Source organism: Onychostruthus taczanowskii, unplaced genomic scaffold (assembly GCF_017590055.1).
Source record: "Onychostruthus taczanowskii isolate IOZ18803 unplaced genomic scaffold, ASM1759005v1 scaffold297, whole genome shotgun sequence".
NCBI classification, from domain to species: Eukaryota; Metazoa; Chordata; class Aves; order Passeriformes; family Passeridae; genus Onychostruthus; species Onychostruthus taczanowskii.
Genome location: NW_024500316.1, coordinates 40,793 through 52,690, shown reverse-complemented (window position 1 = coordinate 52,690; position 11,898 = coordinate 40,793). Strand labels below are relative to the sequence as shown.

The window sequence follows — 11,898 nt, the reverse complement described above, 5'->3', positions numbered from 1 at the left end:
CATTCCCGTCCCCACCATTCCCATTCCCATTCCCACCGTTCCCGTCCCCACCGTTCCCATTCCCATTCCTACCATTCCCATTCCCACCATTCCCATTCCCGTTCCCACTCCCATTCCCACCGTTCCCATTCCCACCGTTTCCGTTCCCACCGTTCCCATTCCCACCATTCGCATTCCCACCATTCCCGTTCCCATTCCCGCTCCCACCGTTCCCGGAGTCGCTCCCAGCGCCCCCGTGGTTCCCGCTGTCACTCCCGGTACCGGGGCGCTCCGGCGGCTGCAGGATCAGGATCCTGTCCTTCTGCAGGAAGTGCAGCTCCCGCGCCACGTGGCAGGCGGTCAGCGGGCTGTCCCCCGTGATCATCACCACCTGCAATTCCCGCAGCTCCGGGAAAATCCCGGCCCAGTTCAGGGCTGGGAACCCCCTCCGGAGGGGCTCAGCCCGCAGCGTTCCCAAATCCGGCGCTTTTCCCGCTTCCCCCACTTGGGATTTTCCCCGTTCTCCTCTTGGAATTTCCCCTTTTTCAATCCGGAGTTTTCCCAGTTCTCAGCCTTGGATTTTCCCCGTTTCCCACTTGGAGTTTTCCCGGTTCTTAGACGAATACTTCCCAGTTGGCAGGCTGGAATTTTTCCTGTTTTCCACTTGGAATTTTCCCGCTTTTCACCCTGGGAATTCTCAGTTTTCCCCTCCCTCCAGCCCCTCCCACCCCTCTGGCAATTCCCCCATTTTCACCCCTTTCCCACCCTCCCAAAACCCGGGAATTCCCAGGATTCCTCACGTGGTGGGAAGCGCTCTGGATCTCCCGGATCACGGCCTTGGAGTCGGCTTTGAGGGGGGAGGAGACCAGGATGAATCCCACAAATCTCAGGTCACATTCCAGGGATTCCCTCTTCATCTCCCGCACCTTTTCCACGGCAAAAAATCCCGGATTCAGCATTCCCAAATCCCTTCAAAAGCCAAATCCCTCCTCCCACCGGTGATTCCTGGGATTTGGAGCATCCCTGGAATGAGCTCAGTGCTCCTAAAAGCTTGGGGTGATCCTAAATTCCCAAAAGAAAAGGAGTTTTCCTTGGGAATGCCCTGAAGGGTCTCAGCAGGGACAGCTGGAAACGGGAATTTCCCTGCAAAAACTCCCCAAAAACCCCAAATTCCACCCCAAAAAAACACCTCTCCTTTTCCCAGCCCCTCTCCCAGCACTTTCCAGGCCTGGAATTCCGGGGTTTTTCCCAGTTTTTCACCTGCTGGTGGCTCAGGGCTCCCAGCTCTTTGTAGCCCAGGGCCAGGACCCGTGCGCCCTCGTGGGAGAATTCCCGATGGATCTCGTGGTAGTTGCTGGGACATTGGGACAGCTGGGGGAAAAAAAACAGGAAAACATTCCATGAGTGAGGAATCTGAGGGAATCTCGGGGGGGGCGTTTGGTGGGATATTGGGAAAAATGAGGAGATTTGAGGGGAAAGGGAGGCAGGGATCTGGAAGAATCCGTGTGGAATTTGAGGGAATTCAGGATAATTCCACTGGAACTTACAGTCCCCACCCCCTTTCATCTCCCCTACTTCCCTACATTCCCAGATTCCCGCTTTTCCCTGGAATCTCCCCCTCCCCACAGGGCCTGGGCAGCCATTTTGCGCTCCTGGCATTCCCAAATCCCTGTTTTTCCCTGGAATTCCCCCCTCCGGCGGGCTCTGGGCCGTTTTCCCCTCAGCGCGGGGCGGCCATTTTGGTCTCCTGGCATTCCCAGATTCCCTTTTTTCCCGTTTTTCCCCCCATTTTTCCCCCTCACCATGGCGTGCAGGGTCTCGGGAGCGCCCTTGACGGCCGCCAGGTATCGGATTTCTCCGGAGGCGTTTTCCAGGGAAGCCAGCACCGCCATCCTCTTCAGGGCACTGGAGAAATGAAAGCGCTGGTGAATTCTCATTCCCGGAGTTTTTAGACTCCTCGGGAAAACTTTCTCATCTGGAAACAAAGGAAATCAGGAAATCCTGAAAGGGGGTGCTGGGAGGGAAAAGGGGGAATCGGGAATGGGGGGGGGGAAAGAGGGAATTTGGGGTGGTTTGAGGGGGATCCAGGAGGAATTCTGAGGAATTTGGTGGGAATTGTGGACAGTTCCAGGGGATTGAGGGAATCTGATGGAATTCTGGGAAATTCAGGTGGAATTCAGGGGGATTTAGTGGTTTTATTTGTGGGGATTTTGAGAGATCTTTGCAGAAGGGATTTATGGGATCCTTGGGGGGATTTTGTGAGGATTTTGTGGGGTTTTTTTGTGGGAATTTTGAGAGATTTTTGTGGGGTTTTTTCGTGGGAATTTTGAGATTTTTGTGGGGTTTTTTCATGGGAATTTTGAGAGATTTTTGTGGGGTTTTTTTTGTGGGAATTTTGAGATTTTTGTGGGGTTTTTTTGTGGGAATTTTGAGAGATTTTTGTGGGTTTTTTGCGTGGGAATTTTGAGAGATTTTTGTGGGGTTTTTTTGTGGGAATTTTGAGAGATTTTTATGGGAATTTTGTAGGATTCTTTGCAGGATTCAGTGGAGTTTTCTTTGGGGGGGGATTTTGCGGAATTTTCGAGATTTTTCTCAGATGATTTTGGGGGCAATTTTTTGCGGCAAGCCGCCGCCGTTTTCCCCCCCCGAGTTTTTTCCAGGTTTTCCCACCCGAAACGCCTCAGAATTCCAGGGAGAAGTGGGGGTTTGGGATTTACCTCGGGTCAGGGTCCAGTCCACGGCTGTCAGCATGGCTTTTTCCAGAGGGTCGCCCACGATGCTCCCATCCTCCAGCTGCACCAGGGAGTGGCAGCAGGCGATGGCACGGTGAGTTTCCAGAGGGATTTCCGACACCGGCAGCACCTCCTTGCCTTCCCTGAGGGAAAATTTGGGATTTTGGGATCGTCCCCAAGGGTTTTTGCGGAGGGGGTCGGAGGGAAATTGAGTTAGGAGGAAAAGAAAGGGAAAAAGCGGGTGAAACTCTTAAAATTCTGCAAAAAACTCCACAAAATATGCTGTGAACTCTCATGAAAATCCTGTAGAAAAGCAGCAAAAAAAACCCCCACAAAAAGCAAAAAAAATTCCTCCTGAAAATACGCACAGAATTTCACAAGATCCCAACGCAAAATCTCACAAAAAATCCCAAAAAATCCTCACCAAAAAATCCCACAAAAAATGTCTCGCAAATCCCCCAAAATCTTCTCACAAAATCCTCCCAAAATAGCCCAAAAAGGTGACAAAAAAAATCACGCAAAAACCTCACACAATCCTCACAAAGTTCCCACAAAAAACACCACCAAAAGTCGTCGTGAAATCCCAAAAAATCTTTACCAAAAATCCCACAAGAAAATCCCAGGACTTTGCTGGATTCTGTGGGATTTCTTGTGGGGCTTTTGTGGCAATTTTGTGGGTTTTTTGGGGGGATATTTTGGGGGGATTTTGTGGGATTTTTGGGGGGGTTTTGTGGGATTTTTTTGGGAGGCTCCTTTAGACGGATTTTGGTGGAATTCCTTTTTTCATTTCTTTCCAGGAATTTTGTGAGGATTCCGTGAAGACCTCGTGGGATTTTTGAGGTTTTTTTTTTGGGAATTCTGTATTCCCAGCCCATTCCCCACCCCTCCCTTGAACCCCCCGAGATTCCCAGCGGGAATTTCGGGATCAGGACCCACCTGAGCCCGGCCACCCCTCGCACCACGAGGTGGTCGCTGGTCAAGGTCCCGGTTTTGTCAAAGCAGCAAACCTGGACCTTCCCCGCAAACGGGATCCGGAACGGCTCCGTGCAGTAAACGTCTGGGAGAGCGGGAAAAAACGGGAATGCTGAGGGGAAAACTGCGGGATCTGGGGGAAAATCGGGAATGCTGAGGGGAAATTGGAGATTCTGAGGGGAAATGGGGGATTCTGAGGGGAAAATCGGGGAATCTGAGGGGAAATCAGGGATTCTGAGGGGAAACTGGGGATTATGAGGGGAAAATCAGGGATTCTGAGGGGAAATGGGGGATTCTGAGGGGAAAATCGGGGAATCTGAGGGGAAATCAGGGATTCTGAGGGGAAATGGGGATTCTGAGGGGAAAATTGGGAATTCTGAGGGGAAAATTGGGGATTCTGAGGGGAAATCGGGGATTCTGAGGGGAAATCAGGGATTCTGAGGGGAAATGGGGGATTCTGAGGGGAAACTCGGGGAATCTGAGGGGAAATCAGGGATTCTGAGGGGAAACTGGGGATTATGAGGGGAAAATCAGGGATTCCGAGGGGAAATGGGGGATTCTGAGGGGAAACTCGGGGAATCTGAGGGGAAATCAGGGATTCTGAGGGGAAACTGGGGATTATGAGGGGAAAATCAGGGATTCCGAGGGGAAATGGGGGATTCTGAGGGGAAAATCGGGGAATCTGAGGGAAAATCAGGGATTCTGAGGGGAAATTGGGAATTCTCAGGGGAAAACTGGGAATTCTGAGGGAAAACTGGGAATTCTGAGGGGGAAAATGGTGATTCTGAGGGGAAATCGGGGATTCTGATGGGAAAATCAGGACTTCTGAAGGGAAATTTGGGATTCTGAGAGAAAATCAGGACTTCTGAGGGGAAATTGGGGATTCTGAGGGAAAAATCAGGGATTCTGAGGGAAAATTAAAAAAAAAAAATCCTCAGAAATTCCCATGGCACTCCAACCCGACCATCCCCAGCATTCCCAAAGTTCCCTGGGAACGCTCACAGAGCTTGGCCAGGGCGATCAGGGAGGTGTTGACGGCCAGGGAGAGCTCGATGGGCAGCTCGGGGGGCACCACGGACGTCAGGATCAGGGCACACTCCAGGAACAGCCGGTACTGGTTCCGCCGGGGGTCCTTGGTGCCTTGGGAATCACGGGAAAACGGGATCACAATGGGATAAACAGGGTTAAAACGGGAAAAAACGGGATCAAAATGGGAAAAAATGGGATCACGATGGGATTAGGGGGAAAAAACAGGATAAAAATGGGGTCAGGATCAGGGAATATCCCTCGGGGATCCCTCCCCCAAACCCCAGAATTCCCGGAATTCCCACCCTGGATCCAGACGTAGGCGGCGGCGGCGATGGCGAAGATGAGGAGGAAGAGGATGAAGATGAAGGTCTCCAGGTTATTGGCCGTGACCCTCTTCACCCCAAACAGGATCGTCCGGAGCAGCTTCCCCTGGAAAACCAGCTTTGGTCAGGAATCCCACGGAAATTCCTTCAAAATTCCATGGGATTCCTTCCAAAGGAGCATGGAATGAGAATTCCAACTCAGGGAAAAGCCTGGAATTCCTTCGGAACTTGGGAATTCTTCCCATTCCTGACCTTCTCCTTTTTCCCAACCCTTAATTCCTCCCTCTTCCCGAGCCCCATTTGCTGGAATTCCCAGGAATTCCCAGCTCACCTGGGATGTGTTGAAGCCAGTGCGGAGGGCGTAGGCCAGGCACCCGTTATCCACAGCTGGGGAGGGAAAAAATCCCAGGGAATTCCCAGGAAATCCCAAGGAATCCCCCAGGACATCCACTCAGGAAGTTCCCAAAGAAATCCCCCAGGAAATCCTGAGGGAATTCCTGGGAATTTCAGGCTGGGGATCCCCAGCTTTGGGCAAGAATCTGGGAACTGCTCCCTGAGGAGGATGGTCCCTGTGGGACATTTCCAGGGTGGGAACTGCAGGGTGGGAATCACGGGGTGGGAGTGCCAGGGGGGGAATTGCAGGTGGGAATTCTGGGTGTGAATTCCAGGGTGGGAACTGCAGGTGAGAATTCCCGGGTGTGAATTCCGGGGTGTGAATTCCGGGTGGGAATTCTAGGATGGGAATCGTGGGGTGTGAATTCCAGAGTGTGAATTGCAGGTGTGAGTTGCGGGGTGGGAACTCCGGGGTGGGAATTCTGGGTGGGAATTCCGGGGTGTAGAATTCCAGGGTGGGAGTCCCAAGGTGTGAATTCCAGGTGGGAATTCTGGGGTGGGAGTCCCAGGGTGTGAATTCCAGGGTGTGAATTCCGGGCGGGAGTCGCGGGGTAGGGATTCTGGGTGTGAATTCCGGGTGGGAGTCGCGGGGTGAGAATTGCAGGTGTGAATTCCGGGCGGGAGTGGCAGAGTGGGAATTGCGGGGTGGGAATTGCGGGTGTGAATTCCAGGGGGGCAGTCCCTGTGTGAATCCCGGGTGTGAATTCCGGGCAGGAATCGCGGGTGTGAATTGCGGGCGGGAGCGGCGGGGCGGGAATTGCAGGTGTGAATTCCGGGCGGGAATCCCGGGTGTGAATTCCGGGCAGGAATCCCGGGTGTGAATTCCGGGCGGGAATCCCGGGTGGATCCAGGGAATTCCGGCCGGGAACAGGGCAGGGATCCAGGGAATTCCGGCCGGGAACAGGGCAGGGATCCAGGGAATTCTGGATGGGAACGGGGACATGGATCCAGGGAATTCCGGCCGGGAACAGGGCAGGGATCCAGGGAATTCCGGCCGGGAACACGCCCCAGTTGCCGCTTTCCCGCCGCTTTTCCCCGTTTTTCCCCACCTTCATCTGCGGCACGGACTCTCCCGTCAGCATGGCCTCGTCCACCACGCAGCGGCCCCGCAGCAGGAGGAGGTCACAGGGCACCAAATTCTCCTGGGGGGAGCGGCCTGAGGGCAGAAATTCCCGGAATTCCCGGAATTCCCAAGCCAAACTCATCGATTTTCCCGTTTTTCCCACCCCGAAACCCACGGTTTTCCCGTTTTCCCACCCGCTTTTCCAGCCCTGGATCTGTAGGGAAAGGGTTTGGAAAAGGGAAAACCTGGGGAAAAAACAGCCCCTGGAATTCCGGGAATTCTGGGAATTCAGGGCGTTGAAATATTTGATGGCAGGATGCTGGAAAAGCAAAAAATTCCAGGAAAAAAGGGGAAAACCCCAGAACTGAAACCTCAAGAGTCCAACCCAGAATTCCTGCAAATCCCAGGAAAATTCCAAGGGGATTTCTCCGAAAATGGGAATCGAAATCCTCAAAATTCCAGCTCGTTCCAGCAAAAAAACAGGGAAGAAATTCCAATTTTCAAGGGACTTTTCCATGAAAATCCCCATTTGAAGGGCGTTTCCCATTAAAAAAATCCCATTTTCCAGGCTGTTTTCTGTGGAAATTTCCATTTTAAATACGTTTCCCATGGCAATTCCCACTGGGAATTCCCATTTTTGGGGTGTTTTCCCACGGGAATTCCCATTTTTTACCGATGGAGACGATGTCCCCCGCGATGATCTCGTCGCTGGAAATCGGGCGCCACTTCCGGTTCCTGTAGACCTGGAATTCCCAAAAAAATTTCCCCGTTTTTGGGATGGAACTGATGGGAAATCCACAGGAAAATGGACACAAAATGGAGAAAAAAAAAAACCCAAAATATCCTAAGACATCCCCCTCCCCCCAAAATTCCCATTTTTGGCCGATATCAGCAGGAAAACAACAGGAACAGGCATCAAAAAACTCAAAAAAAATCTCAATTTTGTGACAAAATCTGTGGAAAAACAGAAAAATATCTGGGCTAAATGCCCCTGAAAGTCCCCAAAAATCCCATAAATGCATAAAAATCCCATTTCCTGGGATAGAATCCATGGGAAAAAACACGGGAAACAGGAAAATCACTGGGCTAAACGTCCCAAAAATCCCATAAATGCACAAAAATCCCATTTCTGGGATAGAATCCATGGCAAAAACCATGGGAAACAGGAAAATAACTGGGCTAAACGTCCCAAAAATCCCATAAATGCACAAAAATCCCATTTCTGGGATAGAATCCATGGCAAAAACCATGGGAAACAGGAAAATAACTGGGAAACCATGGGAAACAGGAAAATCACTGGGCTAAACATCCCAAAAATCCCATAAATGCATAAAAATCCCATTTCCTGGGATAGAATGCATGGGAAAACCATGGGAAACAGGAAAGTAACTGGGCTAAATGTCCAAAAAAACCCCATAAATCCACAAAAATCCCATTTCCTGGGATAGAATCCATGGCAAAACCCACGGGAAACAGGAAAATAACTGGGCTAAATGTCCAAAAAATCCCATAAATCCATAAAAATCCCATTTCTGGGATAGAATCCATGGCAAAAACCATGGGAAACAGGAAAATAACTGGGCTAAACGTCCCAAAAATCCCATAAATCCACAAAAATCCCATTTCCTGGGATAGAACCATGGGAAACAGGAAAATCCCTGGGCTAAACGTCCCAAAAATCCCATAAATCCACAAAAATCCCATTTCCTGGGACACAAAAACCCAGGAAAAAGGAAAACAAAGAGGCCAAACCTCCTAAAAGCCCCATTTTGGGGCGGAACTCAGCAGCCACAGCCCCAGGAAGGCGCCAGGAGCCCCCGGAATTCCGGGTTTTCACCTGGATCATGTAGGGCCTGTTGCCCATCCTGTGGATCTCCGAGAGGTTGCGGAGCTGCTGCTGCACCAGCGAGGCCTCGAAGGCCACGAGCATGGACAGGGTGAAGACGCTGTAGTACCAGAACTCGTCCAGGCACCAGAGCCCCACGCAGAACACCTGGGAAACACGGCGGGAACGGCTCCAGGGGAGGCCGGGGAGACCCCGGCAAAAGGGGAAGTCCTCGTGGGACTGCGAGTGCCCCAGTCGAGGCCAGAGTTCCTGGAATTCCAGGGGAAAAGGGAAAATCCTCGTGGGACTGGGAGTGCCCCAGTCGAGGCCAGAGTTCCTGGAATTCCAGGGGAAAAGGGAAAATCCTCCTGGGACTGGGAGTGCCCCAGTCCAGCCCAGGATTCCTGGAATTCCTGCCCAGAATTCCAGGGGAAAAGGGAAAATCCTCGTGGGACTGGGAGTGTCCCAGTCCAGCCCAGGATTGCTGCAATTCCAGCCCAGAATTCCTGCCCAGAATTGCTGGAATTCCAGGGGAAAAGGGAAAATCCTCGTGGGACTGGGAGTGTCCCAGTCCAGCCCAGAATTCCAGCAATTCCTGCACAGAATTGCTGGAATTCCAGGGGAAAAGGGAAAATCCTCCTGGGACTGGGACTGCCCCAGTCCAGCCCAGAATTGCTGGAATTCCAGGGGGAAAGGGAAAATCCTCGTGGGACTGGGAGTGTCCCACTCCAGCCCAGGATTGCTGGAATTCCAGCCCAGAATTCCAGGAGAAAAGGGAAAATCCTTGTGGGACTGAGACTGTCCCAGTCCAGCCCAGAATTCCTGCAATTCCTACCCAGAATTCCTGGAATTCCAGCCCAGAATTGCCAGAATTCCTGCCCAGAATTCTAGCCCAGAATTCCTGCAATTCCAGGGCAAAAAGAAAAATCCCTGTGGGACTGGGAGTGTCCCAGTCTAGCCCAGGATTGCTGGAATTCCTGCCCAGAATTCCTGCAATTCCAGGGCAAAAAGAAAAATCCCTGTGGGACTGGGAGTGTCCCAGTCTAGCCCAGGATTGCTGGAATTCCTGCCCAGAATTCCTGGAATTCCAGGGGAAAAGGGACCAAAATTATTCCAAAGAAAAAGAGACCAAAATTGGCCCAACACATCCCAGAATCCCCCCGGTTTTTACAGGAACGGGAGTTTTCCCTGGGTTTCTTCCCATTTTTAGCAGATTTGGGGATTTTTCCCAGGTTTTCCCCAAATTTGTGGGTTTTGCCCAGTTTCTATTCCTGATTTTTACCTGGAAAACGAAGAACGGAGCCGTGGCTCTTTCCTTGAACAGCTCCAGGAATTCTGGCACCACCATTTCTGCCCTGGAAGGAGGAAAATCCTTGGAAAATCCTTGGAAAATCCTTGGAAAATCCTTGGAAAATCCTTGGAAAAACCCAGTTTTCTCACCCAAAACATCCCAAACCCTCCTCATTCCCGATGATTTTAAACAAAAAATTGGATTTTTGGAATTCATTCCTGGAAAATTTCTCAGCCCAAAATCCCAAATCCAGGAGGAAAATCCCAGGTTTTCCAGGATATTTTCCAGCATATTTTGGAATATCTGGGGACATTTTCCTGGAATATTTTCCTGGAATACTTCACGACATTTCGGGACATTCACCTGGAATATTTGGGAATATTTTCCCAAGATACTTTGGGTTATTTCCCTGGGATATCTGAGCTATTTTAGGAACGTTTTCCCAGTAAATTTGTGAATATTTTTGGGGATATTTAAAGATTTTTTCCCAGAATATTTTGGGCTCTTTTCCCAGGATTTTCCCCCAGGAAAAACTCACTTGTTATTCCCGTATTTCCTCTCGGCCTCCCGGATTTCCTGCTCCTCCTGGAAGCCTCTGGAATTCTGGTAGAATCCCAAGGGATGCTCCACAGGGAATGCCACGGGCAGGAATTGTTTTTTTCCATGGATTTCGTAGGAATATTTGATCTTCTGGAATTCGAAGCTCAGCGCTTCCTGCCCGTCCTCACCCTGGAAAAAAAAAAAAAAGGGGAAAAATTCCAAATTTCCTCATTCCTGGAAAAATTTCCAGCCCAGACAGGGTGAAAATCCCGGAATTCCACGAGTCTCCTGCAGAAAAATCCCCAAGTTTTTCCTGGAATTCCCAGATTTCCCCCATTTTCAGGGATAAACCCCCTGGAATTCCCGGATTTCCCCCATTTTCAGGGATAAACCCCCTGGAATTCCCGGATTTCCCCCATTTTCAGGGATAAACCCCCTGGAATTCCCAGATTTCCCCCATTTTCAGGGATAAACCCCCTGGAATTCCCGGATTTTCCCATTCCCTCGCGGATTATCACGAATTCATTGGATTTTCCAGGACAAATCCTGTCGGAATTCCTGGATTTCCAGCCCACAGCTGGACCACCCTGAATTCCCCGACCTTCCAGGGATGAATCCCGTTGGAATTCCTGGAATTCCCTCACCTGCTCCCTGTGGATTGGCACCAATTCCACGGAGCCGTTGTTGGGGGTCGGCACCACCTTGGCCAGGGTGGCTTTTTGGGGACAGGGCTCCTGGGGGGAAAACCAGCAGGGAAATCCCTTCAAAACCCCTCAAAAATCCCTTTTTTTATGGCTTTGAAACTCCAATTTTATCTCTCAAAAATCCCACTTTGTATGGCTTTGAAATCCCAGTTTTATCCCTCAAAAATCCCACTTTTTATCAATTTGAAATCCCAATTTTATCCCTTTAAATTTCCACTTTTTATCACTTTGAAACCCCAATTTTATCCCTCAAAAATCCCACTTTTTATCAATTTGAAACCCCAATTTTATCCCTCAAAAATCCCACTTTTTATCACTTTGAAACCCCAATTTTATCCCTTTAAAATTCCACTTTTTATCAATTTGAAACCCCAATTTTATCCCTTTGAAATTCCACCTTTTTATAGCCTTGAAATCCCATTTTTATCCCTTTAAAATCCCAGCTTTACACCCCAACTGTTCCAAACTTTATCCCTTTAAAATCCCACTTTCAATCCCTTTAAAATCCCATTTTTAAATCTCCCCAAAACCCCACACTCACACTTTGATTGACACTTATTTCACCCGTCTAAACTCCCACATTTTACACTCCCAGCACCCCAAATTTTACCCCTTTGACACCCCACCCTTCCCCTTTTCACACCCCACGTTTCTGCCCCTAATCTCCCCCAAATCCCCTCAGACCCCAAATCTCCCCCAAACCCCCCGACCATCAGCGCCCCGGTGCCCTTCCCGAGCTCACCCTGACGCAGCTGAGGGCGCACTCGGCGTGCACGGACCAGAGCCCGGCCAGCGCCGTGAGCAGCTGCAGCGCCGCGATGGCGCCGAGCGCCAACAGCGCCGCCTCGGGCGGCCCCGCCGCCTCGCCCGCCGCCCACAGCCGCGGCCCCCACAGCCACAGCCAGGCCGGGTAGAGGCCGGCGGCGAAGGGCAGCACGGTGCCGCGGAGCAGCCGCGGCCGCCGCCGGTAAAGCGTCACCGACGAGACCAGCTCGTCCTCGGGGGCCGCCGCGGCCGCCGCCATCTTCCCTCCGCCCTCGGCGCGCC

General features: G+C 51.1%; 1 protein-coding gene across 1 annotated transcript in view; it reads right to left on the bottom strand.

Moving 5' to 3' along the window:
* ATP13A1 (ATPase 13A1) overlaps positions 1-11,898 on the bottom strand; it is a 17,240-nt gene extending 5,342 nt beyond the window's left edge. Inside the window, exons 1-16 of the mRNA XM_041408251.1 lie at positions 11,594-11,898; positions 10,792-10,881; positions 10,146-10,336; positions 9,599-9,671; positions 8,329-8,484; positions 7,165-7,234; positions 6,444-6,584; positions 5,367-5,485; positions 5,015-5,141; positions 4,686-4,823; positions 3,648-3,768; positions 2,697-2,854; positions 1,782-1,954; positions 1,240-1,350; positions 780-905; positions 208-370 (exon numbers count right to left, since the gene is read on the bottom strand). Coding sequence (XP_041264185.1) covers positions 208-370; positions 780-905; positions 1,240-1,350; positions 1,782-1,954; positions 2,697-2,854; positions 3,648-3,768; positions 4,686-4,823; positions 5,015-5,141; positions 5,367-5,485; positions 6,444-6,584; positions 7,165-7,234; positions 8,329-8,484; positions 9,599-9,671; positions 10,146-10,336; positions 10,792-10,881; positions 11,594-11,875 — 2,239 coding nt within the window. The 5' untranslated portion in view covers positions 11,876-11,898. The remainder of the gene's footprint in view (positions 1-207; positions 371-779; positions 906-1,239; positions 1,351-1,781; positions 1,955-2,696; positions 2,855-3,647; positions 3,769-4,685; positions 4,824-5,014; positions 5,142-5,366; positions 5,486-6,443; positions 6,585-7,164; positions 7,235-8,328; positions 8,485-9,598; positions 9,672-10,145; positions 10,337-10,791; positions 10,882-11,593) is intronic.